Below are 26,534 nucleotides of genomic sequence, written 5' to 3'. Positions count from 1 at the left end.
AATTTACTCATTTTATCACTAAAATTCTAGGCAACTTTTCTGTGGCACTAACTAGTGAATAGCTTCAACTTTTGGCTTAGAGATGAATGTTGTTAAACCTTCCTTGGCCTGCCAGTGAAATTTCAGTGTCCTCAGAGTAGTCTTTCCAGAGTTTGTAACTCTTTTCTGTTTTTTTCCTTAAAGAATGAAAAATTATTTTAATTTATGTTTTGTGATCACTCTTCTTTTTTACTTCTTAATCAGTTATTGAGATGTGGCTTTGTGTCTGTTCCACTCTTAGTATCTATTCAAATTTTTCTTTTAGCAGTTGCTCCTAAATACATAAATTTGGACACCATTAAGTTATGAAGTACTTCACACTTAATGATGTTTACGGCAAAGTCTGAGGGAAATAAAAACTAATTTAGGGAATCAGCTCTTATTGATTGAGTCAAAAGATATATCAGATGTTTCCCAAAATTGGATGATTGTTAGCAGTATGAAGATTAATAAAATATGGTTACTATCCTCAAGAAGATAACCTGATGGAGAGACTTAGGTAGGATAGTGTTTCCAAGAGAAACAGATTCTTTATTTTTTTATTTATTTATATTTTTTAAATGTTTTATTTATTTCTAGGAGAGAGAGAGAGAGACAGCATGAGCAGAGGAGGGTCAGGGAGAGAGGGAGTCACAGACTGAAGCAGGCTCCAGGCTCTGAGCCGGCCGTCAGCACAGAGCCCGACGCGGGGCTCGAACCCACGAACCGCGAGATCATGACCTAAGCGAAAGTCGGACGCTTAACCGACTAAGCCACTCAGGCGCCCCAGAAGGTTTTTATTTTTAAAATTTTTTTAAATTGAGGTATAATTGACATGCTAATGACCTAAGTTTTAAAAGTGTTATCTTGATTTTAAAAAGTAAAAATTGGTTTTCTGGTAAAATTCATTCAAGTTTCTTTAAAGAGAAACTGAAAATTGTGTCTGTGGTCAGGAAAGCTTACAATGGTTGATTGTACTGTGATTTTTCTGTAATAGCATGGACTCTGAATTTTTTACATTTGTATTTGATTTATATGGATGTCATATATCCATTTAGAGCAGATCTCTTTGGGTTGATGACTACTGAGTACTTGAAATTTTGAATAGACTTTTAAACTAAGTCAGATTCTAAATAGTTTTCATGTGATACCTTTGTTTCAATTTTTTTTCTTACTGTTCCTTTACCAGATATATCTTGAACCTGTGTCTTGTCCCCTAGAGATGTCCATATGATAAACGATACTTACGGTTTTTAGCATCTTGAGACGTGGGTTATTGATGATATGTGGTTAGCTACAAGGTCATTTTTTCCAACAGCTCCATTTGACAAATAAAAACTTCTTTTGAATGACTCCTTTAATACAAGTAATATTTTCCAGTGTCAGAATATTTATGATGAAATATAGATTAGAAAGGAGAATGCAGAGCATATAGAAAGATAAGAAAGAGGTGCCAAACTTATTTTTTTTTCTGTAATAGTTTCTGTATTTTTCTGCAATACTAAGCCAAATTGAAGCCTCTATTTTCCTGTTATTAAAGTAGTGCCAGTTCAAGTTTATTATAGACAAGTTGGAAAATGTGGAACAGTATAAGAAACACTTAAGCCTTCCTGCCAAGCAGTAATTATTATAAATGTTTTGCCATATCCTTTCTATAACTATATTTTCATAAATATGTGTATTTAAAAATTTTTGTTTTGAGTATAGTTGACACACAATGTTATATTAGTCTCAGGTATACAACTCAGTGATCCATCTTCTCTATATATGTTGGACTATGTTCACAACAAGTGTAGGTACCATCTGTCACTATAATAAAGCTGTTACAATATCATTGACTATATTTCCTATGCTGTGCCTTTGATTCCCGTGATTTATTCATTCTATAACTGGAAGCCTATATGTCTTTATTCATTTTGCCCATCAACTTACTCCTTTCCCTTTGGCAACCGTTAATTTGTTCTCTGTATTTATAGATCTAATTCTGCTTTTTTGTTTGTTTGCTTATTTGTTTTGTTTTTTAGGCTCCACCTATGAGTGAAATCATGTGGTGTTTGTCTTTATCAGCCTGACTTATTGGACTTAGCTTAATACTCTCTGGTCCATCCATGTTGTGGCAGATGGCATGATCTTACCCTTTTTACGGTTGCATAATATTCCATGCATATATATGTGTGTGTGTGTGCGCACGCGCGCATGCGCGAGCATTTTCTTCATTCATTCATCTATCAATGGACACTTAAGTTGTTTCCATATCTTAACTATTATAAACAATGAATAAGAAATGTAGGGGTGAATATCTTTTTGAATTATTGTTTTCATTTTCTTTGAGTAGATACTTGATAGTGGAATTATTGGATTATATGGTATTTCTATTTTTAGTATTGAAGAACTTCCATACTGTCTTTCTTCCACAATGGCTGTTAAAAATTTCATACTATCTAAAGCTATCTGCAGACTCAATGCAATCCCTATCAAAAAAACCAACAGCATTTTTCACAGAACTGGAACAAATAATCCTAAAATTTATATGGAACCACAAAAGACCCCAAGTAGCCAAAGCAATCTTGAGAAAGAAAAACAAAGCTGGAGATATCACAATTCCAGATTTCAAGAAATACTACAAAGCTGTAGTAAGCAAAACAGTACTGGTACAAAAATGGACACAGAGATCAATGGAACAGAATAGAGTCCAGAAATAAACCCATATATTAATGTATGGCAAAGAAAGCAAAAATACACAATGGGGAAAAGTCACTCTCTTCAATTAATGATGTTGGGAAAATTCGATAGCTATATGCAAAAAATGAAACTGCATTACTTTCTAATACCATATACAAAAATAAACTCAAAATGGACTAGAGACCTAAGTGTGAGGCCTGAAGCCATAGAAATCCTAGAAGAGAGCACAGGAAGGAATTTCTCTGACATTGGCTGTAGCAATGTTTTTCTAAACAGGTCTCCTAAGTCAAGGGAAACAAAAGCAAAAATAAACTATTGGGACTACATGAAGCCAAAAAGCTTTTGTTTGCACAATGAAGGAAATCATCAACAAAACCAAAAGGCTACCTACTAAGTGGGAAAAGAAATTTGCAGATGATGTATCTGTTAAGGGGCTAATAGCCAAAATATATGAAGAACTTGATACAACTCAATACCAAAAATCAAATAGTTTGATTAAAAAATTGACAGTGGATCTGAATAGATGTTTTTTTAAGACGACGTACAGATGGCCAACAGACACATGAAAAGATGCTCAACATCACTCTTCGTCAGGGAGATGCAAGTTAAAACCACAATGAGAGATCACCATAAACCTGTCAGAATGGCTAAAATAAAAAAAGACAAGAAATAACAAGTGCTGACAAGGATGTGGAGAAAAAGGAAGCTTTGTGCACTGTTGGTAGAAATACATGTTAAAAATTGTAAAAAACCGGAAAAAAAAATTGTAAAGCTGGGGAACCTGGGTGGCTCAGTCAGTTAAGCGTCTGACTTCAGCTCAGGTCTTGATCTCACAGTTCATTGAGTTCAAGCCCCCCATTGGGATCTGTGCTGACAGCTCAGAGCCTGGAGCCTGCTTCAGATTCTGTGTCTCCCTCTCTCTCTCTGTTCCTCTCCTGCTTGCTCGCTCTCTCTCTCTCTCTCAAAATAAATAAAGATTAAAAAAATTAAGTCCAATTAAGCTCATTCTGTGCATATAGCTCTGCAGTATGCTTTTCATTTATTATATCATGAACATTTTCCATATCATTAAACATTGTTTGGGAACATTGTGTGATGGCAACATAATATGGCTGTGCCATATGTACCTATTCATTTGGAAACTTACATAGTAGTTTCCAATGATTACGGATCACAATACAGTGAGCACTAAATTTATATAATCTTAGGTGGCACGTATTTATAGAACATTGTCGTATTTTGCTTATTAAGCCATGGCAGATAAGTTTTTTTCATGTGTAAAATGATCCTTACTTTTCTGGTATTTCTCTTTTTTTCCCCTTGTACTATTATCCTTTACTGAAGGAAGTTTTTAAATTGAAAAAAACAATGGCTTTTTAAAAACGTGATTGAGATGTTTATTTATAAACTCTGAAACAGATTAGAAGGTAAAATGACAAATCCTGATGACAGCAATTTGTGATGGAAATGCTTACAGACCCTTAAATATAGCTTGGTAGGGAAGGGCGTTGGGAGGGAAACAAGTTGTTACAATTTGTTCCAGGAAAAGCATCTTGGATGAATGCCATCTTCTACAAGGAAGTCTTGTGATTTTAGTCTTATCCACTTCACTTAACCTTTCCCAAAGTGATTGCTGAAACAAATGTAGATAGTACAGTGAAAGTCATTAACGTAATTCTTTTCCTCCAAAGATATGGTTTGAATTTCAGTAAAAGCATTGAATTTGTGCCGGGTTTCATCATGTCAAATAACCTATAGCAGAATGACTCCAAATGTCAGTTTAGCTGCCTTCCTGGTGGAAGTATCTACTTAATGCCAGTATTTGTCACAAATAACATTCTAAAAACTTCGCTAGGTATTTCAGTGATTTAGAGTCTACTCTGTTGAGAATAACAACACTAATATCTGAGAATTTATTGACAACACATATTCTTTGCCGGGCACTGTCTACTTACTGTATGTAGCTTTACAGTCCTCCCCAAATTGTGCTGCTCTTGCATTGTTGTTGTCTGCATTTTATAGATGCGGGAACTAAGATTCAGGAAGGTTAATCATTTGGCAAGGTCTCATGTCTAAGAGACGTCCATTTGGGCTGCCAAACCAGTCCTGTTCTGTACTGTGCTTACAAGCTCTTGGAGAGATCTTAGTCATATAACTGATTATATGAGAAACTGTCTTAAATTATATTAAAACATGTTAACCAAACATAATGAATAACTTCAGTGTATGACTTAATTTATAACTTTTAAACATTACAGGATAAACTTACATATTTAAAGGTTGGCTTTATTCTGTTTGAAAAAGGGACACAATTATTTAGGGGGAAAAATCCTCACTTTTCATTCATCCTGGCTAAAGATCCTGGCAGGCAGGAGCGCAGTTGCTATTATTGTGACTTAGTCTGTTGTGTGTACAGATACGTGCTGCCAGGTTCTGTGCCCCACACCTTTTATAAACACCATATTTAACTTGGAGGAGAAAAAGTTATTCTTGGCAGCACTCACATGGCAAAACTAGCAACTGCGGGGGCCACCAACCGGTATCCTGACCTGAGGCTGGAACTGTGAGACTCTGTCTAGAACTGAACTTACTGTCTACAAGGCACGACTCAATAAAGGAGAGAATTATTATTCAATTTACCAAGAGGTAGTAAAGCTGCAAAATGAGATCTATGTCCCATGTACTTATGATTATAGGTATCATGTATTGATACTTTGTGTGTTTTATTACTGTTGTCATTGCCAGATATGAAGATCACTAGATAGCTAAATAAGGACCCAGTACTAAGATGACCAAAGCAGTTGAAAGACCTACTTTTTGAGAACAGCCTGCAAAAATCATTTCATGTCAGCAAAGACACACAGATTAGGGTATCGATATGATGATGAAGTTCTTCACTGGGTCCTGAAATGTTAAAATGCAAGGGTCTCTTTGAAATCTGAGAGATACACATTTATAATAAGTGAAATGTGCTGTTACATGCGTCAAAAGTAACTTTTTAGGAAATTTTACTAAAGTGCTATTTTAAGAGGTGGTACAAGCTAAAAAGAAAAGTTGATGGATTCACAAAAACATGTAGATTCATATATTGCTGACAGATTTAGAGTGAGTTAGTATGAGAAGTTAAGGATGTTCTTACATTCATTCATTCAGTAAATTCTTTCTGGCTGCTAATTTTTGAGATGGTATCACAGAAATCCACTCGTGCCCAATCTTGGGCTCATGGTATAGAGCAAGCATGGTCAGACCCTCCTATCCAGAACCCACTAGTGCTTCTCAAATTTCCTATGGTTGTTCAATCCCATCACAGACACTGATCTTTTGTAAAGTAGAATACAAGTAAACTTAGGGGCACCTGGGTGGCTCACTTGGTTAAGCATCCTACTCTTGATTTTGGCTCAGGTCATGATCTCGTGGTTCATGGTATTGAGCCCCACATTGGGCTCTGTGCTGACAGTGCTGAGCCTGCTTAGGTCTCTCTCTCTCTCTCTCTCTCTCTCTCTCCTCTCTCTCTCCCCTGCCCCTTCCCTCTCTTCCTCTCAAAATAAATAAACATTAGAGAAAAAAATAAACTTAGAAAAATGAAATGAAAAGATCTACGAAATACAAGCCCACATTTTATTTTCATTGTTATTATTATTATTGAACAGACTTAAAATTACTCTGACAAATTTCTGTAAAAGTTTATAAAGTCTCATGCTCAATTTCTGTACTTATCTCAAATCATTAACGATAAGTTCATGACCCGGTCCTGGTCCATGGCCTATATTTTGAGGACTACCATTCTAGATTTATATAGAAGCAAAAACTTTTTTTTTCTCATTTTAGCATTCTTTTCTGTGTTCATGTTTTCTGTGCTTGCTTGTCTTCCTCCTATACTCAGTTTTTTCTTAAGACGGATTGAACATAATCATCATGAGAATGGTTAGGAAAGAGTACACTGCAGAGATATAAAGATGCATGTCTATTTTTGAATTTTCTAATAAAACGCATTTGCAAAATCAAATGTGACATTCACATATACATGGATGTTAATGTATAGTCTTATTAAATTTTGGGACTGTAGACCAGTGTTTCTTAAAGTGTAGTTCTAGTATTATCTATATCAGAATTAGTTGGGGTAATTGTTTAAAATGCAAACTTTGAAGACCCATACTATAACTACTGGATCAGAATTTCTGCTCTTTGCTCTATGGAGTCTGAATTTTTTTGTTTATTTATTTTTAATGTTAAAAATATGTTTATTTATTTTTGAGAGAGACAGCGTGAGCAAGGGAGGGGCTCAGAGAGAGGGAGACACAGAATCCAAAGCAGGCTCCAGGCTCTGAGCTGTGAGCACAGATCCCCACACGGGGCTCAAACTAGGAACTGTGGGATCATGACCTGAGCCGAAGTTGGACACTTAACCGACTGAGCCACCCAAGGGCCTCTATAGTTTCTTTAGTTTGAGAGAGGAAGGGAGGAGAGAAGTGTAGAGGGGCAGAGAGAGGGAGAGAGAGAGAATCCCAAGCAGGCTCCACACTATCAGCGCAGAAACTGATGTGGGGCTCGAACCCATGAACCATGAGATCATGACCTGAGCCAAAATCAAGAGTTGGTCGCTTAACTGACTGAGCCACCCAGGTGCCCCTGGAGTCTGAATTTTAAACTTAAGTCCCAGATGTTTCTAATATACAATAAAATTTGAGAACTTTTCTTTCAGAGTTGGGAGTTTATGTGATTTTTTGATTCTACATAATGCACTATGGTGGCAGCTTATAAATCCTAATTCTGAAAGTGTTCCCTGTGTGAATATAGTGGAGTCTGCACATATATACTTTAGCACAGACTCTCCGGGATATATTAGTGAGTTATTGCTATCTCAGCCATACGCAAAGCATAATTGGGAAAAGGTAATGTTCTCATTTTACAGACAGGAACAAAATAATTTTATATCCTTCTTTATTAGCTTCATTGTATTCCTGAGTTTTACCTGACTAAAATCTATGTTTAAATTCACCCTGTTTTATAATAAAATCTTATTTGGAATAATACATAGTATAGCTGCAGACCTCACTAGTCATGTAATTAAACAGTTGTTATGAACTGAATGAGGGAGGTGACATTGTATGTAAACACCTTAAATTTTCATTAGCAATACATTAACATAGGACTAATAACAAAGTTCATCAGTAAGTCAATCTATAATATTCTTAGATATTTATATAAAATTCACGCATAAGGAGAAATATATCTTAGAGCTTCCAGATACAGGTCAGTCAAATAAAGGAGACACCACTATAGCTGTTTCTTTAACTCTGCTGTGGAGATTACTGAAGGAAAAAAAACCACATTTATTCTTATTTGTGCCTTTCATGTGTTTGGCACATTACATCTGCTTGTGTGTATCAGCCTGTTAGAGAAAAATGAGGGTCATCTATTTATGTTAATAGAAGCCGTGGATCACCATTCTGATCATTTGACTTGAGTGATATAGTGATTTTCTTACCCACCTAAGATGAAAAGGTCAGTTGGGGGGGGGGGGGCATTACTGTCTTCCAAAGCATAAGGATAATTTCCCAGATAAAAGTGAAAAACCCTAAGAAAACTCACCCATACATGCTTTTACTGAACTCAGAATACTTCAGAAATGTGGCTGTTGTGAAATTGTGCGGGCTTCTGCAAAGTCTGCCTCTGAATCTTTCAGCCTTGCCATTGTGTGCCCTTGATCAAGTTATTAGACCTCCCCGAGCTCACTTTCCTTATCTTAGGGATAATAACACCTCTCAGAATTGCTGTGAGAATTCTCTCAGTTAATGATTCTGAAATACCGAGCACATTTCTTGTCACTTGATGAACAGTAGTTAGTTATTTTGGGGGGAAGTTGTATAATGGTCGGAAATATGTGGATTAGCTTTGATGTCATGCCTACCCTGGATTTGAAATTCAGCTAGTTTTTTGCTCTGTGATTTTGCTGTGCGTGAGCAGGTTATTCAGTCTCTTTATCCTACCGTTTTCTTATTTTGTGAAATGGGGGTTGTAACACTGAGGATTAAATGAGAGCGTGGGTGTACACACTTAGAATGTCTGGCGTGTGGTAAGTTCTTAATAGCTAAGAAATGATAGCCCACATTATTTTTATTTAATTTGATTACCTGCTAGTTTCTAAGCTAAAATTTAAAAACCATGTCATGTGCAGGTGTAACTGATTTTTATTTGAGGTTCTATCCTTGAGCTTTTAGCAGCTGTCTCTTTTTTGAACGTATTTTCAAAAAGTTTTCTGATGTATATACAAATTGATGTATATTTCCAGTGAAAGATTTTGGGACTCTGAAGACAAAGTGATGAGGAGGGCAGCATTCATCTGGCTGTTTAATGAGCACAATGTCAGAAGAAAAAGCCTCCGATAAAAATTGCAGCACACAGGCAGACACTTGCTACAGGACTTAAATAATGCATATGAGTGATGTCAGACTCAGAGGCATGCAAACTGCAGACACACAAAGGAAATTCATAATGGGCTTTTCAGGAAAACGGTTGTTCCTTCCTGATGTGCTAACCTTGATTCTGCTTTGGGTTTTTGGTGCCAACATAAAACTAGATGGAAAACTGCTGAATTTTTCCATTGTCAATTTGTAGAGTAATCTACGAATTGTGTCTTTGCTCTCCTTTACTCTTTTATTTTTTGGAGCTTATTCATGCTTTTTTTAATTTTAATTTTTTAAATTAGGTATAGTTGACACACAATGTTATATTAGTTTCAGGTGTACAACGTAGTGATTCAACTTCTCTGTACATTATGCTGTGCTCACTGCAAGGATGCTACCATCTGTCACTATACAGTACTATTGTAGTATCATTGACTATATTCCCTATGCTGTGCCTTTTATTCCCATGACTTATTTATTCTGTGAGCTTTTGGGAATAAGCTACATTAGTTAAGCGATGTCTTTATATTTCTGTGATTAATCCATTCAGTATCCACAAAGCATAATTTCACCCACAAGCATCCTTGCTAGATCAATAGCTTTGAATGTTAACAACTGTGATATCAGTTGGCTTTCAGAAAGAGATCTTATGGAGATGGGATGAAGGGACAATTTTCATTCCTCTATTCTTTTTTTTCTTTTTAAGTTTATTTACTTATTTTGAGAGAGAGAGAAAGTGAGCAGGGAAGGGGCAGAGAGAGAGGGAGAGAGAGAGAGAATCCCAAGCAGGCTCTCCACCATTAGCACAGAGCTGGACATGGGGCCTGAACTCACAGACCGTGAGATCATGACCTGAGCTGAAATGAAGAGTTGCGCACTTAACCACATGAGCCATCCAGGCACCCCTGATTCCTCTCTTCTTTAGCTTCTCTTTCTTTCCCTCTACACTGATACTTAAAATTTCTAGTCTTTCCTCCTTCACTGGCCTCATCCTTTCCCTCACTCTCTGTATTTTAGTCACACTGGTCTTCCTTCAGTCCTTGAAAGTGCCATATTGCTTCCCATGCTAGGGCCTATGCATGGCTCTTCTATCTGCAAAGTTCTCTCTTTTCTCTTCCTCCCCTCCTTCCCCATCCTTCAGAGCTCAGTTCCCACATTGATTGTTTAACGGAGATTTCACTTATTCTCTGGCCTGGGTCATGTCAGCAACTCACCTATTCCCTTATGACCTTCTCTTTTTCCTTTGTAGTGTGTCTCATAATAGTAGCTAAAGAATTCATTTTGTTTGTTATTTAGTGTTTCTCCTTCTTTCTGAAATAGAAGCTCTGCAAGAAACAGCAGGGACTGTGTTTGTCTTGTTGAGAACTATCTCCTAATGCCTGACGCCATATGCCATTGTAGCGAGTGAAGATGCTAAAATGTTATATGGCTGCAAATATTGTATTAATGTGCTTCCCATTTTATTTATTGTTGATTTTTGAGGTCTTTCTTCACCCTGGGTTGTGGTTTAGAGAAATATTCTTTTATATATTCGTAACATATATAAGTTTTGAGTTCTGATGCTATGCTGTCTTGCTGTACCTTCTCAGTGCAATAGTCCAGTGTGATTGAAGAGGTAGGTACAGCCCTAACTACCTGTGCTTCAGAAATACCCGCTCTATGAACAGGCATGTGTATGTGATGGCCCTCAGTCTAGGCTTCACATCATCTCACATCCTTTGATCCACTTTATAAGTTTCTTAATCAACTTGGGAATATAGTCTCCTTATGACAATGGCTTGTGTTGGGGGGAAATAGGTTTCCTTTACATAGGACAATAGCCTGTTTGACACATGTGAACATTGATGACACAGGGATGGACCAGAACCTAGAGCTAAGCTAAAGTGGCCTATCTGGCAAACGTTACACTATTTGGATGGTAAAGAATCATGGCTTGGAGGACCAGAGTCGTGGGAGCATCAGATGAACTTCATGGAGAATCTGTTGGTCCATAACTAGGAAGTAAGCAAGCATTCAAGACTATAAACTTTTGACCTGGGCTGACGCTGTTGAGAGGCCTGTTGTTCATAGGCTGTAGCCACCTTGGATGCCAATAAGAGGAAATGAACTCATCCTTTCTAGATCTCTTTTTTCTAATCTCCTTTGGGTGACTGAGTCAAATTAGTGAGGGGACTGCCATTTCCAGGAGCATTATCTGAGAAAGGCAGTGTATTGCAAAAGAGCTTGGGTTTGGGTGATGGGTGTCATTCAGATCGACCTTAAATCCTGGCTGTCATCACTTCTCTGGGAGCCTCTGTTTCCTCATCTGTAACATAGCCCTAATAACATCATTGACCTCAGCCTTGGAGCACAGTGCCATTCATGAGACTAGTTTTACAGCATCTGCGATGTGTCCTTGGTACATTGCAGGCGTTCTGTACGTGCTTGCTCTTATGGTTATTCACTAGCACACACCCAAGGATCCACAGTGATTTTCTCTAAGGCCGGGCAGAATTTACATGTCAGCAGTGGCCTGGTGGGGATTCTAGAATGCCAGGCTTGCTGTGCCCACACAGTCTGTTGCAGACCCAGCCCAAAGCTCTGTGGCCCTGTGAAGCTCCCTGGCAAACTGTCTGGATTAAGGAAACAGTAGAGAGTAAATTGCAACCACTAAACATAGCACGGAGCTTGAATCCAGCCCGTCTCACTTCACAGCAAAATGTATGACAAGTGAAGACATTTTATCTTCCTTTCTTGGAAGCTTGCTGGAAACATGTGGTCATCCACGCTTTGATTGCATCCACCCATGCAACTGACACCTAATAATTGCAACGACTGCCCTGGGCAGCTTCAGGAGGCCCCTTTTCCATTAAAGAACAATGCATCTCATCTGGAAATTCTTCCACCACAACTTCTTCCTTGGATCAGTCAAGAACACAACTAGATGGAGGTTTTGCATCCATTTTTGCATTAAAAGTGACATCTGAAAGTAACCTGAGGGTTGATAACCACAGTTTGGGATTTTCATTAAAGCTGTATGATGTTTGATAAAGTTTTAGTTGATTTTTACAGTTTGAAATCGAAGTTCACATGTTTCATTCTGGGTTAGTTAGGATGCTACAACATCCTATTTGAGTACCCTAAACAAATTCTATATCTGATTAATCACAGTAGTAAATTAGAGTTTCCAAATAGTGGCCACTCTATTCTTAGTAGATCACACAGAAAATTCCCCTTTCTGTGATAACAGTCAGTTTGTTGACATCAGCTCACTCTGTATGTATATATGTGTGTGTGTGTGTGTGTGTGTGTGTGTGTGTGTGTGTGTGTACACATAACTCATTCTTTGGAATTTTCCCAATGGAAAAGCAAAGGAAGGAAGCCGAGGGGAGGATGGGGCGATTGCATCCTGTACCCTTTACAGGGTGTGGCCATGACTGCCTCAGCCTACAGGACACTAATAGTTTGTGTTTTTTCATTAAAGATGCCTGAACAGTGTAAGTCTTGAGGAAGAGTGGGAGTGGCTCTCAGTGTTTTTTTAGCTGGACAAGAGTATCCTGGTAGAGGTTTGCTCAAATCCTGCTTAGGATTTCATTTCTAGAACTTTGGGAAAGAGAAAGAGAAGCAGGAGCATCAGTGAAGTGGACCTGCAGAACTCTCAAAGCCACGTTAGGACTCCAAACCTGCCTGACTTCAATTCTGGCTGCTTCTGTGAATGGAATTGCCAAGGGGGTAGGCCTGTTACATGATTTTAAGGAGAATGAAACGTTTCTTCTTGCTGCTTCCAAACCAGGTTTGAAATGATGATGAATTCAACCCTGACAAAGGCAAAGAGAAACTTTTGGGGATTATGTGAGGTAAGGTAATAGAATGTTCTATAAAATGAGTTCTACTGTCACCTAATTTCTAAGTCTGACCTTTTTAAAATTTTTTTTAATGTTTATTTATTTTTGAGAGAGAGAGAGAGTGTGTGTGTGAGTGAGCAAGGGAGGGGTAGAAAGACAGAGAATGGAGGATCTGAAGCAGGCTCTGGGTTAAACAGTAGAGAACCTGATGCAGGGCTTGAATTCATGAACTTCAAGGTCATGACCTGGGTTGAAGTTGGATGCTTAACCAAGTGAACCACCCAGGTGCCCCCTGAGTCCAACTCTTTGAGATACACAGTTCTCTTTGCCTTTCTCTTTGAAATGCTCTTAAATGTGCTTTTCTCCCAGCTTGATTAGGGGTAGTTACTAACAAACTGTATGGTGTGTTTATCACATTTAATCACTTGACAACTTGACAGCCATCATTGCTAGGATTAAAGCATGTGAAACTTTTACAAATAAATACACAGATCCTTTGCTGACATTCTAGAGCCCCAGTGGTTTCAAATAAATTGCTTTCCTGTGATGTTAAGTTCAGGTTCTACCTACAAGCATGTTTCTTAAAAATGTCGTTCAATTGAGCCTAAATAGATTTCATGACAGGTTATCTGCGTCTGGACAGTAATGTTTTTGGACAGATTTTAAAGCCTTTCTCTCATGAATGAGACATAAAAGCAGATTTATTTGTAATGTAACATTTATATAGACAAAGTATTCATAGGCATTTATGTTTTCAAACTGTAGGTTAAACAGCAATCTTACAAAAAAAAAACACCTTTGAGAGTAAAATCATGTTTTTGTTAAGACTTATTTTCTTGTGGCATTTGTGGCAAACTGACCCAGTCTTTAATAGACCTTTGCAATCTGCTTAGATTATTTAAGAGCCAGGATGAATCCAGGGAAAAATTTCAGTTCTATCCTAATCCTTTATAAATTAAACATTTTCAATGAAAGAATTTACTTTTTGGCCATAAAATGCCAGTCAGTGGTTCCAAAGTGGGCAGGGATGTTTTTTTTATTGTCATATAGTGTGCAACTGGCATGCAGTGCCCAAGAGCCAAGGATGCTACCATCTCTTCAATGCACTGGACAGAACCAGTGCTGCCTCCTTTAGAAACATACATAAAAACACAGTTTAATGAAAAGCAAGTTGATGGGTTAGTAAGGATTCAGGTGAGTGATCTAATCTCTGGGAACATCATTTGTCTTCTGATCAAGCCATTTTGGGGAGGCACCCACAGGGAGTAGCCACATCTGCAAAATTATTCCTTAGGATTTGTAGCCATGAATGTTCCAGAACGATTGCTCTCATATACTTCCAACTAATACTTTCAGACTGAGTTTGAATTAGCTCCAGTAAATACTTGGTTCACTTCAGTAAGGGTAACCTCCTTCTTTAAATAACGTTAGCTATTAAAGTTCCGGATCCTTATTGTATGAGCTCACTAAAATCAAAGGTGTGATTTACCTCTAACAAAAGGATGCTTTTGTATTGAACTTTATATTTTATAATGGTTGTACATTTCTCAGAATCTGCAGCTATTAGGTTTGTGCAAAAGTTACATCCTAAAGGATCTAGAGGTTGCTTCTAAACTTCACTTAGTATGAAAAAGGATTATCTTTGAGTGAGAACTTAGCGTATATATGTCATTTAAAAAAATAATATTAGGGGCACCTGGGTGGCTCAGTCGGTTGAGCGTCTGACTTTGGCTTAGGTCATGATCTCACAGTTTCTGAGTCCGAGCCCTGCATTGGGCTTGCTGCTGTCCGCGCAGAGCCTGCTTCAGATCTCCTGTCCCTCTCTCTCTCTGCCCCTCCCCTGCTTGTGCTCTTCTCTCTCAAAATTAAAATAAATAAATGAATAAAAATAAAAATAAAAAACTAGAAGAAAGAAAGAAGGACGTAGAAATAAAACCTCGTTGTCATTCCTGGCAACTTTTTAACACACATAGTGCCGTGCAATCCACGTTTCGTTGCGTAGGGAGATGAGAGCATCTCTGCCTGTCTTGATTAGGCTGAGCTTAAAGCCCACTGACAGAATTTTAGGCTTTGAGTGACTCAAGAGCTGCAGATTGGCATAGTCTGTGTGAGACGCTGTGTTACATGTGTAATGGCATAATGGACTGTTAATGTACACATGGCCTGCAGTTTTCCACCTGCTCATTTGCATCCAGTCTCCAGGGGCGCCTGGGTGGCTCAGTCGGTTAAGTATCTGACTTTGGCTTAGGTCATGATCTTATGGTTCATAGGCTTGAGCCCCATGTTGGGCTCTTTGCTGACAGCTCGGAGCCTGGAGCCTGCTTTGGATTCTGTCTCCCTCTCTCTCTGACCCTCCCCCGCTCGTGCTCTCTCTCTCTCTCAAAAATAAACATTAAAAAAAAAAAAACAGTCTCCAAAAACATGAGTAAGCATACTTTTGTTTTAATTTATATATATTTATGAGAAATTAGAAAAAAATGAATTTATTTAAAAGAAACTTAAAAAGTAAAAACTAAGGAAATTAGATTGAGGAATTGTGCTTTTGAGTATTGAAAGAAAAAAGTAACTTCTTAGAAAGAAGGAAGAAATGAATTAAGAAATTTTTAAACTCCACACATTTAGCTCCTAAATATGTGCCAGGTTCAAATATTGAACCCGTGTCCTCCTCACAGCTTCCTGAGCTCGGTGCTGTTATCATTTTATAGATTGAGGAAATGGAGTCTATGCAGTTTTAAGACTTGCATAAGGTTATGGTTTCAGTAAACGAGAGAGATGGAATTTAAGCTCAGGTCTGCTGTTTCTCAAAGTTCTGGGATCTTACCATCACCTACGAGCCACAGCCTGGCAACATCATTTTCAGGCGGGGTGGTTTCCTCTCTTGGTACTTACAATAAATGATACGTACCTAAAAACACACAGCATACTTCTGTGGGTGAAGAGAAGGCCCATGTGGACTAAATGCCAGGGATATATTAAATACGTTGCTTTAGGAGTTTTTTTGAGTTACTAAGTGATGGAGAATCTGAGCTTTCTATCTTGACTGATTAAAGTTGAGTGTGGGAAAGTTGGACATTTGGGAGTTGTTTGAATAAAGAGAGGAACAGAAGAGCATGGTGGGCTTAGAGAGTGAAATCCAGGATGGCGATTGGATTGGGTGAGAGCTTAGAGATGGATGAGTCATCTTGCAGGGTCATTGGACTGACGAGTCTGGAATTGATTGAGAGCCTTTTGCACTCAGGGTGGCTATTTATAGCTGCTGCAGCTCTGTCTGCACAGGAAAGATGGAGACAGAGGAGTGTCACGTTTACGTTTTGGCTCTAGCGCTTGGTGCTGGGCCTGGGCGCGGAACGTTGTGGGCCGTCCTCTCATGCCCTTCTATAGCCCACTCTGCACACAGCAGCCAGGAGGATTTTTAAAAAATGTGTATCATGTCACTTCTCTGCTTTAAGTCTGCCAGTGACCTTCTATCAGCATGCAATCCAAATTCTCCACAGTGGTCTAGATAGAAGGTGTGGTATAGTATCAAGCAGGCTGCACATACTAGTTTTGGGATCATGGGCACATTTTCCAACTTCTCTGTTCTTTAGTTCCCATCATTAAGAATCTGATGGTGGTACCAACCTCAAAGGATTGGTAGAGGTGTCAGCGAACTGATAAAGACAAAGTAGTAGGACAGGGCCTGGCACATAAGCCATCTCTGAACTGCTCTTTACTATCTGGTATTCTGGGCCATGACTGAAAACTCTCAGGAGATATTCGCCAAAATGAGTCCAAGTGTTACTTCTCACTGATCTGTTGGTGGTTTCCTCCCTTGTCAAAATGAGTGTGTGATCGAATAGTTTAGGATCAGGTATTTTACATAGGAGGCTGATTGGCAGAGCATCTTGCCTCTGCTCAGTATGTCTGGAGGTATGAATGTTCAGGAGGCCCCCTCAGAGGTGTGCTGAGTATTTGGCTGCATCACCCAGTATGGATCTAGTGAAAGATTTCACATTTTCTGGGCTGGGCTTCCCTAGCCCTGGTAGAAGGCCTGCTGTAGAGGAGACAGCCATAAAACATCTCTCTCATGCTCGCAGGTGCGAGGCCTTGAATCAACACATGTGCGTCCACCCACCTGCTAGCGCAGCGATGCTCATGCCTTTCAGTGCACACCTATCCCCAAGGCCAGACCTTACAGACTTGTCATCAGCCCTTCTCAGCCTCTGTTGCTTCTTTGTCCTGTGGTGTGCTGAGCCTTTTCATCCCATCTCTGGCACATTACAATCAGCAAATCTTTCTGGTATCTATAGGAAGATAGCTGTTCAGGTCACTACCTACCAAGCCATAGTCGTTAGTGGGCACATTCTCAGCTGGTGGTGTGGTATCAGGACTGATCTGACACTCACTCTTTTTTTCAACCAGAGAGAGCTTCAGTGTAAGGAATAGGGCCTCTAGGGGGACTGGGTTAAAACTAATGCCACGGTTGCAAATTCATGAGGAAGTTTGTTAATGAATTCTCATAGTGCTTCATAAGATTGGTGCTCTGTGTAATGCAGCCCGTGGTAAAGACTCACCCCTCCTTTGCACTGTAGTTCAGATCCCAAAGTCATTGTCAGAGTTTTCCTGTCACATAGCAGCAGCAGGTTCCATAACCTGCCTAGAACATTCTGATAAAATATTTGCAAAAGTTATTGCAAAAATTTTGCAAAATTGTTAAAAACAGTCAAACAGTCCCTATAAAGGTGTGCTCTTTGTCCAGATCTATAATGATAATTTTGATTCAAATTGGAGCTTAATATTGCTTTTCAAATCCCAAATCCCAGAGCATCTAATTTTCGAGTATAACCAGAACAAACCAGGCCCCTCTGTGATCCAGTCAGAGGACATAGTTATATTCAGTTTGTATCTAAAAAGCAATTTAAAACAACTTAGGTATTTATGCCATTTGTGAGAAAATGTGGGGAGGGATTACTTGAAAGCAAAATAAATTTTTGCAGGCATCATTTTTCATTTCTCTGGCACAATCTGTCACATGGCTTCTTTCTCAAAAAATTCCTCACCTTTTCTTAACTCTCCTGGGTTGATTGATAGACAAGTGTGGGCTTTGAATATATACATTTTTGTTCATATTTTATCTTCACTGTTTGCAGTTTTTGGAAATATTAACATAGTCATAGAAATGTTTCCAAATCCAAATTATGTTTGGATATGCTTGAGATGTCTCCTATATATTCTCTTATTATCTTAAAAGCCTATTCAGAGGACATTTTCTGGAATCTACAAGTCATGTACAGGAAAAAAATTAATCTTTTAAAGATAATTTTTCACACCAATCTCTGTATATGAAATATTATGGGGAAGGAAGAGATTTTTTTTAAAAAAAATTACAGGNTTTTGGTGGCATTTTAAAAGAGAATTCATTATTTAAATTACTCTTTACAATTGTGTTGTACATTAATATAATTAATCTTACTTTTCTATGGATGAAAAAGATAACTTCCTGGGGCCCAGGCAGCAACAGTAACTTTTACCACTGAATTCAACTCTAAACATGGCCACTTGTCTGTTACTTCTGATGACCATTCATAGTACTAGAAAATGAACCTGGGAGGTAAATCAATATGTCTATGGGGCCATGAAGCAAAAGAATGGATGAGACACCTTAATAACTGGCTTAAATGTGTAGATCTCCCAAAGGATATCCCCATATGTACATCCCAAAGAGACATTGAACTTGGTAGATCCTAAGCCATATAAATTACACACAGTCATGGGGATTCATAATTATTCCTTCTCTGTTCCTTTTTAACACTTTATAAAGTATGTACACCTCAGTCATAGCATTCTTGACATTGTATTGTACCTTATGTGGCAGTATTCTCCTACCACCCTGTGAACTCCTGATGGCAGGAAATGGGTGTTCCTTATACTCCATAGTAGGCAGTCAGTAAATGCTTTTCAATGAATGAATGAATGAATGAATGCACAAGCTGGCAAATTGGAGGGACAGATGTATAGTGTCCAAAGCATTGGTGTGATTGCTCGGTATCCCTGGAAATAACCATGGCACAGAATTTTACCATGTGTGGCCTTTATGGTATCTGTATCAGAATCAGCTCCTTGGGGTACTAACTCAAACCTACTGAACCAAAATCTCTGAAGAGCAGCACCGGAGTCCATGTTTTAAATGAAGCCTGCAGGATATTCATCGTGAGCAATGGAGTTGGGTTATCATCGCTGAGGTGAATCAGTTAGCCAAAGGGGAGGGTGGCCAGTGATGATTGGTGACCTGGTGAATGTGCAAGAGATGTTGGCAAGTCTGCGTATAGAGACTTTAAGACCCCAGTGTGTTCCTCCTAAAGATAATTTGGTTTTAATTAAGGAAAAGGGGCCTGTTTCTGACCTTAATTAATTAGATCTGAGAAATTCTCTGAGCCACCACTATATAATATAGGTAAGAGAATTGTATGTGGTGTAATCTTCTATCTCTGCCTTTGTTTTCTGGGTCCAAACACATTATTTATTTCTTCTTTGGAGAATCAGACTTAATGGAATTAATTCCAGTACTAATGACAGAATAAATTGAAATAGCCCTAAGGAGTAATTAAAAAAGAATACACTAAGTGAAGTAATTTCACAAAAGTCTCATGGATTGCTAAAATAGGCAAGAGTGAAGATTTTCACAAGTTTTCTTGGTTGTGCTCCCATAATATTCATAAACAGATAGATATAAAATTATATTAAAAGGATTTTAGGTCTTTTGTGTGTGTGTACACTTTGCTTTTCTATTTAGAGAAAATGTACTGCCAACTAGACTTGTAAGAGAACAAAGAAGACATATGAGACATGAGTGGACAAGCGTTATATAAAACCTAACAAATAAAATTAGATTTAGAGAAGGTATTTAGGTACATGAATTAAACATCTTCAATGTTACTTTTTTGTAATTATATTCCAGCCTGAAAGTTACCTAAGTCTCCAGAATATGCACTCCTAGAAAATAGACTATTTCAATTGGAAAAAAGACACTTGAATCCTAGTAGAAAGGGAAATAAGAATGAGAATGGGAAAGGGAACAAGGAAGGTAATATTCAAAGAGCAAAAGCAAAACCAGGAGAGGGTGCCTCACAGAAGCTGCCATGTTTTTAGGATGAAAGGAAGAAGCTAAAAATTAAGGTGAGAGAAGGTGACTGACGTAGAGGCTTGGGTCAAAGCCTCCACCATAACAAGGTAGAACCCTGTTAAAGAAGGCAAAGAGTAGGTATGAACCCAGAAAAGATGGCATTAGGGAGATGAGACCTAATGCTCTCCATGTTTTGGATGATAGCCTGCTCCAAGTAAGAGCCTGGAAATTAGCTATGGGATGTGACGACAGTGGGACAGATTTGAATAGTTGTTAAGAGAAATGGAGAAAGGAAGTAACTAAGTATAAATGCAACAATTGATAATTAATTTTAAAGGCCAACAGCATTTCTTTGATCAGTCAGAGCCTTTATTCAGTGGGGGAAGAAATAGATTTATAATTATGTCTACATTATACTCATAAGGAATTTAGAACCCTTTCTTTGGTATACCATTTTATACTCAGCTATTTTTCTTATTTGGAGTAGGGACATTTAAAAAATACCAAATCACCTAATATACATGTTAGATGAGGGGAAGAAAAATAACTCATACAATCTGGGAAAAAATATACTGTCCTCAGATATCCATGAAAAATAGATCTCAGCATAGAAATACTGTTATAGAAAAGGTGTTCTGGGTCTAGACTAGAATTGACTGCAACCTAAACAAAGTGTTAACCTACTTAAGGAATGAAATTTTACTCTGAGGGACCAATTAAAATTGGCTTCTTGAAATAAAGAAAAGGAATGAGTCATTCTAGCTGTTATTTATACTGTGTGACCCAGGCTGGGCCGGAGTTGTGCTACCTAGCAGCACTAGGGGTTGTAGTAGTCATGGAGGTTGTGATAGTTGTCTCAGAATAATTTGTACTGTTTCCCCCTAAGCTGGTTTGTTTATATGGACTTGGTATTTTCAGTTAAGGGTAGCTGCCACTCGATGGCAAGAGTGCTTGTATCTGTCAGGGGTAATAAATTATCAGAAACCTAATCTCATCAGAGAAAAAATTCAATCTAGAAGAAACAATATTAATCAACTTGAGTATCTTCTATGTGACAGATGCTATGCTTGGTGGGAAATAAGATCTTCCCTATGGAGATTTACAGGATGGCCTCTTGCTGTCGCATTTTAAATCAGAACAGATCCATCAAATTTCTGCTCTGGACCTGTTCATCCTAATTCTGACCATTTCTCATCATATGTGGGACATTTGAGTTCCGTGTGAGCCTGAATACTCATGGTACGTTTTTAGCATTTTGTTTCAAGGGGATAGTCTTTTTCTTTAATATAAATTTAACCAAATGGAGTTGTCTGCATCACCTATGAACTAATGAGGGGAATTCAAGTCAGAGATATATGGCTTATCCCAACATACAGGAGCTGATGGGTAAATTGAACACATAAGTCTAGACCTGTTTCTTGTGCACACACATGCAGAAAGGACAGAGAGAAAGAATCTCAAGTAGGCCACATGCTGTTAATGCTGAGCCTAACATGGGGCTTGAACCCACAAACTGTGAGATTATGACCTGAGCAAAAGTCAAGAGTCAGACACTTAACTGACTAAACCACCCAGGTACCTCTCCCCCATTTTTTGTTTTTGTTTTTGTTTTAATTTATGCTCTAGATCTGTTTCCTGGTCAAAGGTCTTGGAAGTAAGCACGCATTCCTGTTCTCCTTTATTTCCTATTCACGTGGTACAGTATTTCTACCTTGAAGTGGATGTGGCTGGGAAAGAGTTATTAGTGACCCTTCTTAGAGCAAGAGATGCCTATACTGGTTCTCTGTCAAAGCTCTTTTTCCAGGAAGCGTGTAAATGATGTATAGCTCAGGCATCTCTTTCTGTTTGGGACTCAGACCACTGACAATAGTTCGCATGCCATTACCACCTCCCATTCTATTTCTGCCTCTCAGTAGTCCCTTTTCCCAAGTTTGTGTCAGAAATGTCTACTTCGGGGCACCTGAGTGGCTCAGTTGGTTAAGCATCAGACTTTGGTTCAGGTTATGATCACAGGTTTGTGAGTTTGAACCCCTCATCAAGTTCTTTGCTGTCAGTGCAGAGCCTGCTTCAGATCCTCTGTCCCCTTCTCTCTCTTCCCCTTCCACTGCTTGTTCTGTCTCTTTCTCTTTCTTGCTCAAAGATAAATAAACTTAAAAAAAAAATGTGTACTTCATTTGGCTTACTTGATGGTTTTGGGAGAAAAGATGAGTAACAGCAGAAGTGCAAACCTTGGTGTGAGGTTGCATTAACAAGTACAATTTTATTACCGCTGCTTTTTATCGCTGTGATCCTGCTGATTGCTCCTTAAAACAAGATGTAATGCTACTCCATCTTTTTCTGAGGCTCCAAGAGGAAACTGTCACAACAGTATTGTCAGAAATGTGTTTTGAGCATAGCCATTTAAAAAAAATATTTTGAATATATGGGCACTGTCGACTCCCTATGCCTATTTTCTGTTCCTTGCAGGGTGCAGCTTCCTGTGCCTTCCAAGTGACCAATAGCTAAAAAGAAGTATATTTATTTGCAAAAACATGAGAAACACTCTCTCCACCTAAACAGCTCTGTGCATTAAACTACCTTTCAGGAGGGTAGCAAGTACCTTTGTTGTCTAGCCCAAAGCAGTGATGCAATCACAGGGATTCTAGGTCAGGTCAGGTGTGATGAGTCTAAATCACTGGTTGATATTTACCATCATAGGTATTTCTGTGTTAAACTGCAAGTAACAGAAACCCAACCACAGGGGCTTAACCAAATAGGAATTTATTTTTGCATAGGTAGCAAGAAGGCTGAAAGCACGTGGTTCAGGGCTAAAGGACTTGTCATGGTTACTTCTAGCTTCTTGCTCTGCCATCCTTAGTGTATGGTTCTCATCCAAGAAGAGGGGAGAGGGAAGAGCAAGAAAGGATTACTGAATCTGTCCTTTTGAGTGGGAAAGAGCAGAGAGAGAAAGAGAGAGAGTCCCAAACAGGCTCTACACTGTCAGTATAGAGCCCGGTGCAGGGCTCAATCCCACAATCCATGGGATCATGAACTGAGCCAAAATCCAGAGTAGATACTTAACTGAGCCACCCAGGAGCCCCAAGTCTGTCCTTTTTTTAATCAGGAAAATACAGCTTTCTCAGAAGTCCCATCCAGTAGACTTCCACTTACATCTCACTGGCCATACTAGACCACATGCTACCCTTAGCTACAAGGGATTCCGGAGAGATGAAAATGAGATGAGAAATTTTTAACTGGAAACATTGTTGCCTTGGATAAAATTGGGGTTTAGTTGGCAAGAAAGAAGCTCAGTGGATAGGCAGTGATCCAGATCTGCCCTGAGAAGCCACGTGACATTTTTTCACAACCAGGTTTAGGTGATTGTCTTTTAAATACTGGCATTGTTGGGGTGCCTGGGTGCCTCAGTTGGTTGAGTGTCTGACTTCAACTCAGGTCATGATCTCACAGCTCTTGGGTTTGAGCCCCGCATCAGGCTCTGTTCTGACAGCTCGGAGCCTGGAGCCTGCTTCAGATTCTGTGTCTCCCTCTGTCTCTCTGCCCTTCCCCTGCTTGTGTTCTCTCTCTCTCAAAAATAAGTAAACATTAAAAAATATGGGCATTGTTGTTATATTTCTGTGATGGAATGGAGTGGTTTGCCTTCTGTTGTTTGTTTAGGAGAGCAGGTGATGGCATGAGTGGTTATGCTTTTCCATTTTTATAAAGAACAGTGGTCCTTCTTGGCCTTTTACAGAAAGAATCTTTAACTTCCAATATGCTGGATGCAATTGGCATGGGAGGACCTTTCCTCCTAGAGTTCTTTGGCTTATGAACATGATGAAAATAGTAGGCTCCACGTGCAACCACAGACAGAGGCAAATCTCTCAGAGCGGGATTATCTGACCCCTCACTATGGCCCACATTTCTAGTTCTTTCATGCTCAGAAGCATGAAAAAAAGGGAGGTTTTTCTTTTTTTTTTAAGTTTATTTATTTTTGGAGAGACAGAGAGTGGGAACAAGGGAAGAACACAGAGAGAGAAGGACAATCTCAGTCTGGCTCTACGCAGAGCCTAATGCGGGTCTTGAAGTCATGAAACCGTGACCTCATGACCTGCAATGAAATCAAGTCAGATGTTTAACTGACTGAGCCACCCAGGTGCCCCCTTTTTTGGGGGGGTTTCTTCTCAGGCCTATTCCCTTGAGCTTGGGACCTTTTCTCCATCTTTACTTTTTGTTTTTAGTGTAGCCCTTAACTTCGCCATGTCTAGTTTATCGCAGCTCTCAGTTAAAGTGTATTTGTGATCTTTCCTCCGGGGAAAGAGGTTTGGGGAAACAAATGAAAATATCTGACTTTAAGAGCCAATATGTGCCTCTAAAACTCTGAATGGTCTTCTTTTCCTGTTTTTAGTTTTATTTTCTATTCTAGGCCCTAGGACAGAACTTCAAACGAGTGTGATGCGGCCAATTATAGAATATGAATCCTTTCAGCCTTTGGGGTGACGGGGCAGAGCTGGGCACAGCCAGAGCCTCCCTGCCTGCCCTTTTAAGTTATAAGCATCTCTGTCATTTATCCCAGTGTGTCCTACAAGCATTACCGTTTTCTGTGTGCCAGGAGGTCAGAAAGCTTGGAAAATGCTGCTGTCAGACTAATTCTTCAGGTTACTATCCTTTCTATCCATACAAAAGCCTAAACTTTCTTTCTCTCCCTTTCTTGTATTGTTTCAGGTTTATGGCCCCTGGCCTTTTGTAAAAGATTGTCCTAGCAGACACGGTAACTTGGTTGGTGTCTCCTGAACACTGTTCATAGCAATCCCATACTGTGTCTTCGCTCATTTTCATAGCTTAATGGCCCCTGTTTTAAATGCCATGTTGAGCTCTATTATGTTCTCTCAATTTTGCTCCTCCTTTCTTTTTTATATAGGATTTTATAGATGGGAGCACACCCAACTCCTTTCTTATATATCAGCTCACCATTGATGCTGCAATACTTGTAGCCTGTGTTCTTTCCAGTTTTGCCTTTTGGCAACATTGATTCACTGGGCCACAGCCACAAACGCTGACTTCTTTCCACCACCCAATTCCCCACCCCCCCCCCACACACACACAGTTCCCCAGTGTCAGTGCAAGGACAGAAATCGAGGGTAATAATCTGCTGGGACTTGGGGCCTTAACAATAGTGTTCATTAATATTTCCCCCTGTTTGTTTGTTTTTTCCAGATGAGAATTCTCCAGCCAACTTCTGGGATTCTAAAAACAGGGGTGTGACTGGAACCCAAAAAGGGCAAATCGTATGGAGAATTGAGCCTGGGCCCTATTTCATGGAACGTAAGTACTCAGCGAGAAATAGAAGTTTGTTACTGAACATCCATAAATATACAGAAATCTAGGGAGTCTTGTCTGAATTTATTATAAAAGTTTCTGGCTCTGATTTACATATTTATGCCATGTATCCTCAAACTGGGAAATACATAGTTTTAGAAAATGCTCATTAGAATAGGTGGATTAGGAGGAACTTAACGGAGGACCGTGGGGGAGGAGAAGGGGAAAAGTAGTTGGGGAGAGGGAGAGAGGCAAACTGTGAGAGACTCTTGAATGGTGAGAACAAACTGAGGGCTGATGGGGGTGGGGGAGAGGGGAAGGGGGGTGATGGGCATGGAGGAGGGCACTTGTGGGGATGAGCACTGGGTGTTATCCAACTTGACAATAAACTATTAAAAAAAAAAAGAAAATGCTCATTAGAGAATGTTCACATATTTTGAATAAAGTGTATATAAATATATATGTGTGTGTATGTATATACACGTACACATTACATACATCTTGTGAATGCATGGTATATAAATCATGTATGGTTATTTTAATGCTTTACACATTTTTATATATGCTTGTATCTATATTTCTAATTAATACTTATTATATTAACTTCAGTGAGCGGAAAGAATAATTCAAGATTTCAGTTAACTTAAGAATTTTATTTGCCTTTAGGATACTTTGCTATCATTTTTCCCAGCAGTGGAATAACTGTTACATTCAGATCCTTGTCTTTACAATTGGATGAGAGAACCTGGGCATACTGCCATAGAGGTGAATTTTAAGAATCAGAAATAGGCTGCAGGTAACTTAGCCATTACCCAGTTGATCTGATGAGAGAACCTGGGCATACTGCCATAGAGGTCAATTTTAAGAATCAGAAATAGGCGGCAGGTAACTCAGCCATTACCCAGTTGATTTGATGTTATATTTATTTGCAAATACAAATGCTTATATATAGTACATGGCTCATAGAAATAGCTCATCTCTTTATATTTAGGGTGAAGGAGAGTATTTATACTTGCCACTAATATTATTGAGAACAGGGTATATACATTTTTGTAGAATAGATAGAAGTGTGAATGAATACACAATTTACTGAGTGGTTCAAGTTAACTTTTACAATTACAGAATTCTTCATTAATGTAGAAAAATGGGCTATTTAAAAATTTTCTGAGTTGTCTAGTTTGTGTAAGAATTAACTTTTCGATGTTC

General features: G+C 38.8%; 1 protein-coding gene across 1 annotated transcript in view; it reads left to right on the top strand.

Moving 5' to 3' along the window:
* HECW2 (HECT, C2 and WW domain containing E3 ubiquitin protein ligase 2) overlaps positions 1 to 26,534 on the top strand; it is a 228,797-nt gene that overhangs the window by 49,222 nt on the left and 153,041 nt on the right. The window contains exon 2 of the mRNA XM_077745795.1: positions 25,227 to 25,334. Coding sequence (XP_077601921.1) covers positions 25,227 to 25,334 — 108 coding nt within the window. The remainder of the gene's footprint in view (positions 1 to 25,226; positions 25,335 to 26,534) is intronic.

The sequence above is a fragment of the Crocuta crocuta genome, unplaced genomic scaffold (genome assembly GCF_008692635.1).
Source record: "Crocuta crocuta isolate KB4526 unplaced genomic scaffold, BGI_CrCroc_1.0 scaffold564, whole genome shotgun sequence".
Classification (NCBI taxonomy): Eukaryota; Metazoa; Chordata; class Mammalia; order Carnivora; family Hyaenidae; genus Crocuta; species Crocuta crocuta.
The sequence above is the reverse complement of the archived record's forward strand: the minus strand, read 5'-3'. Positions and strand labels throughout refer to the sequence as shown.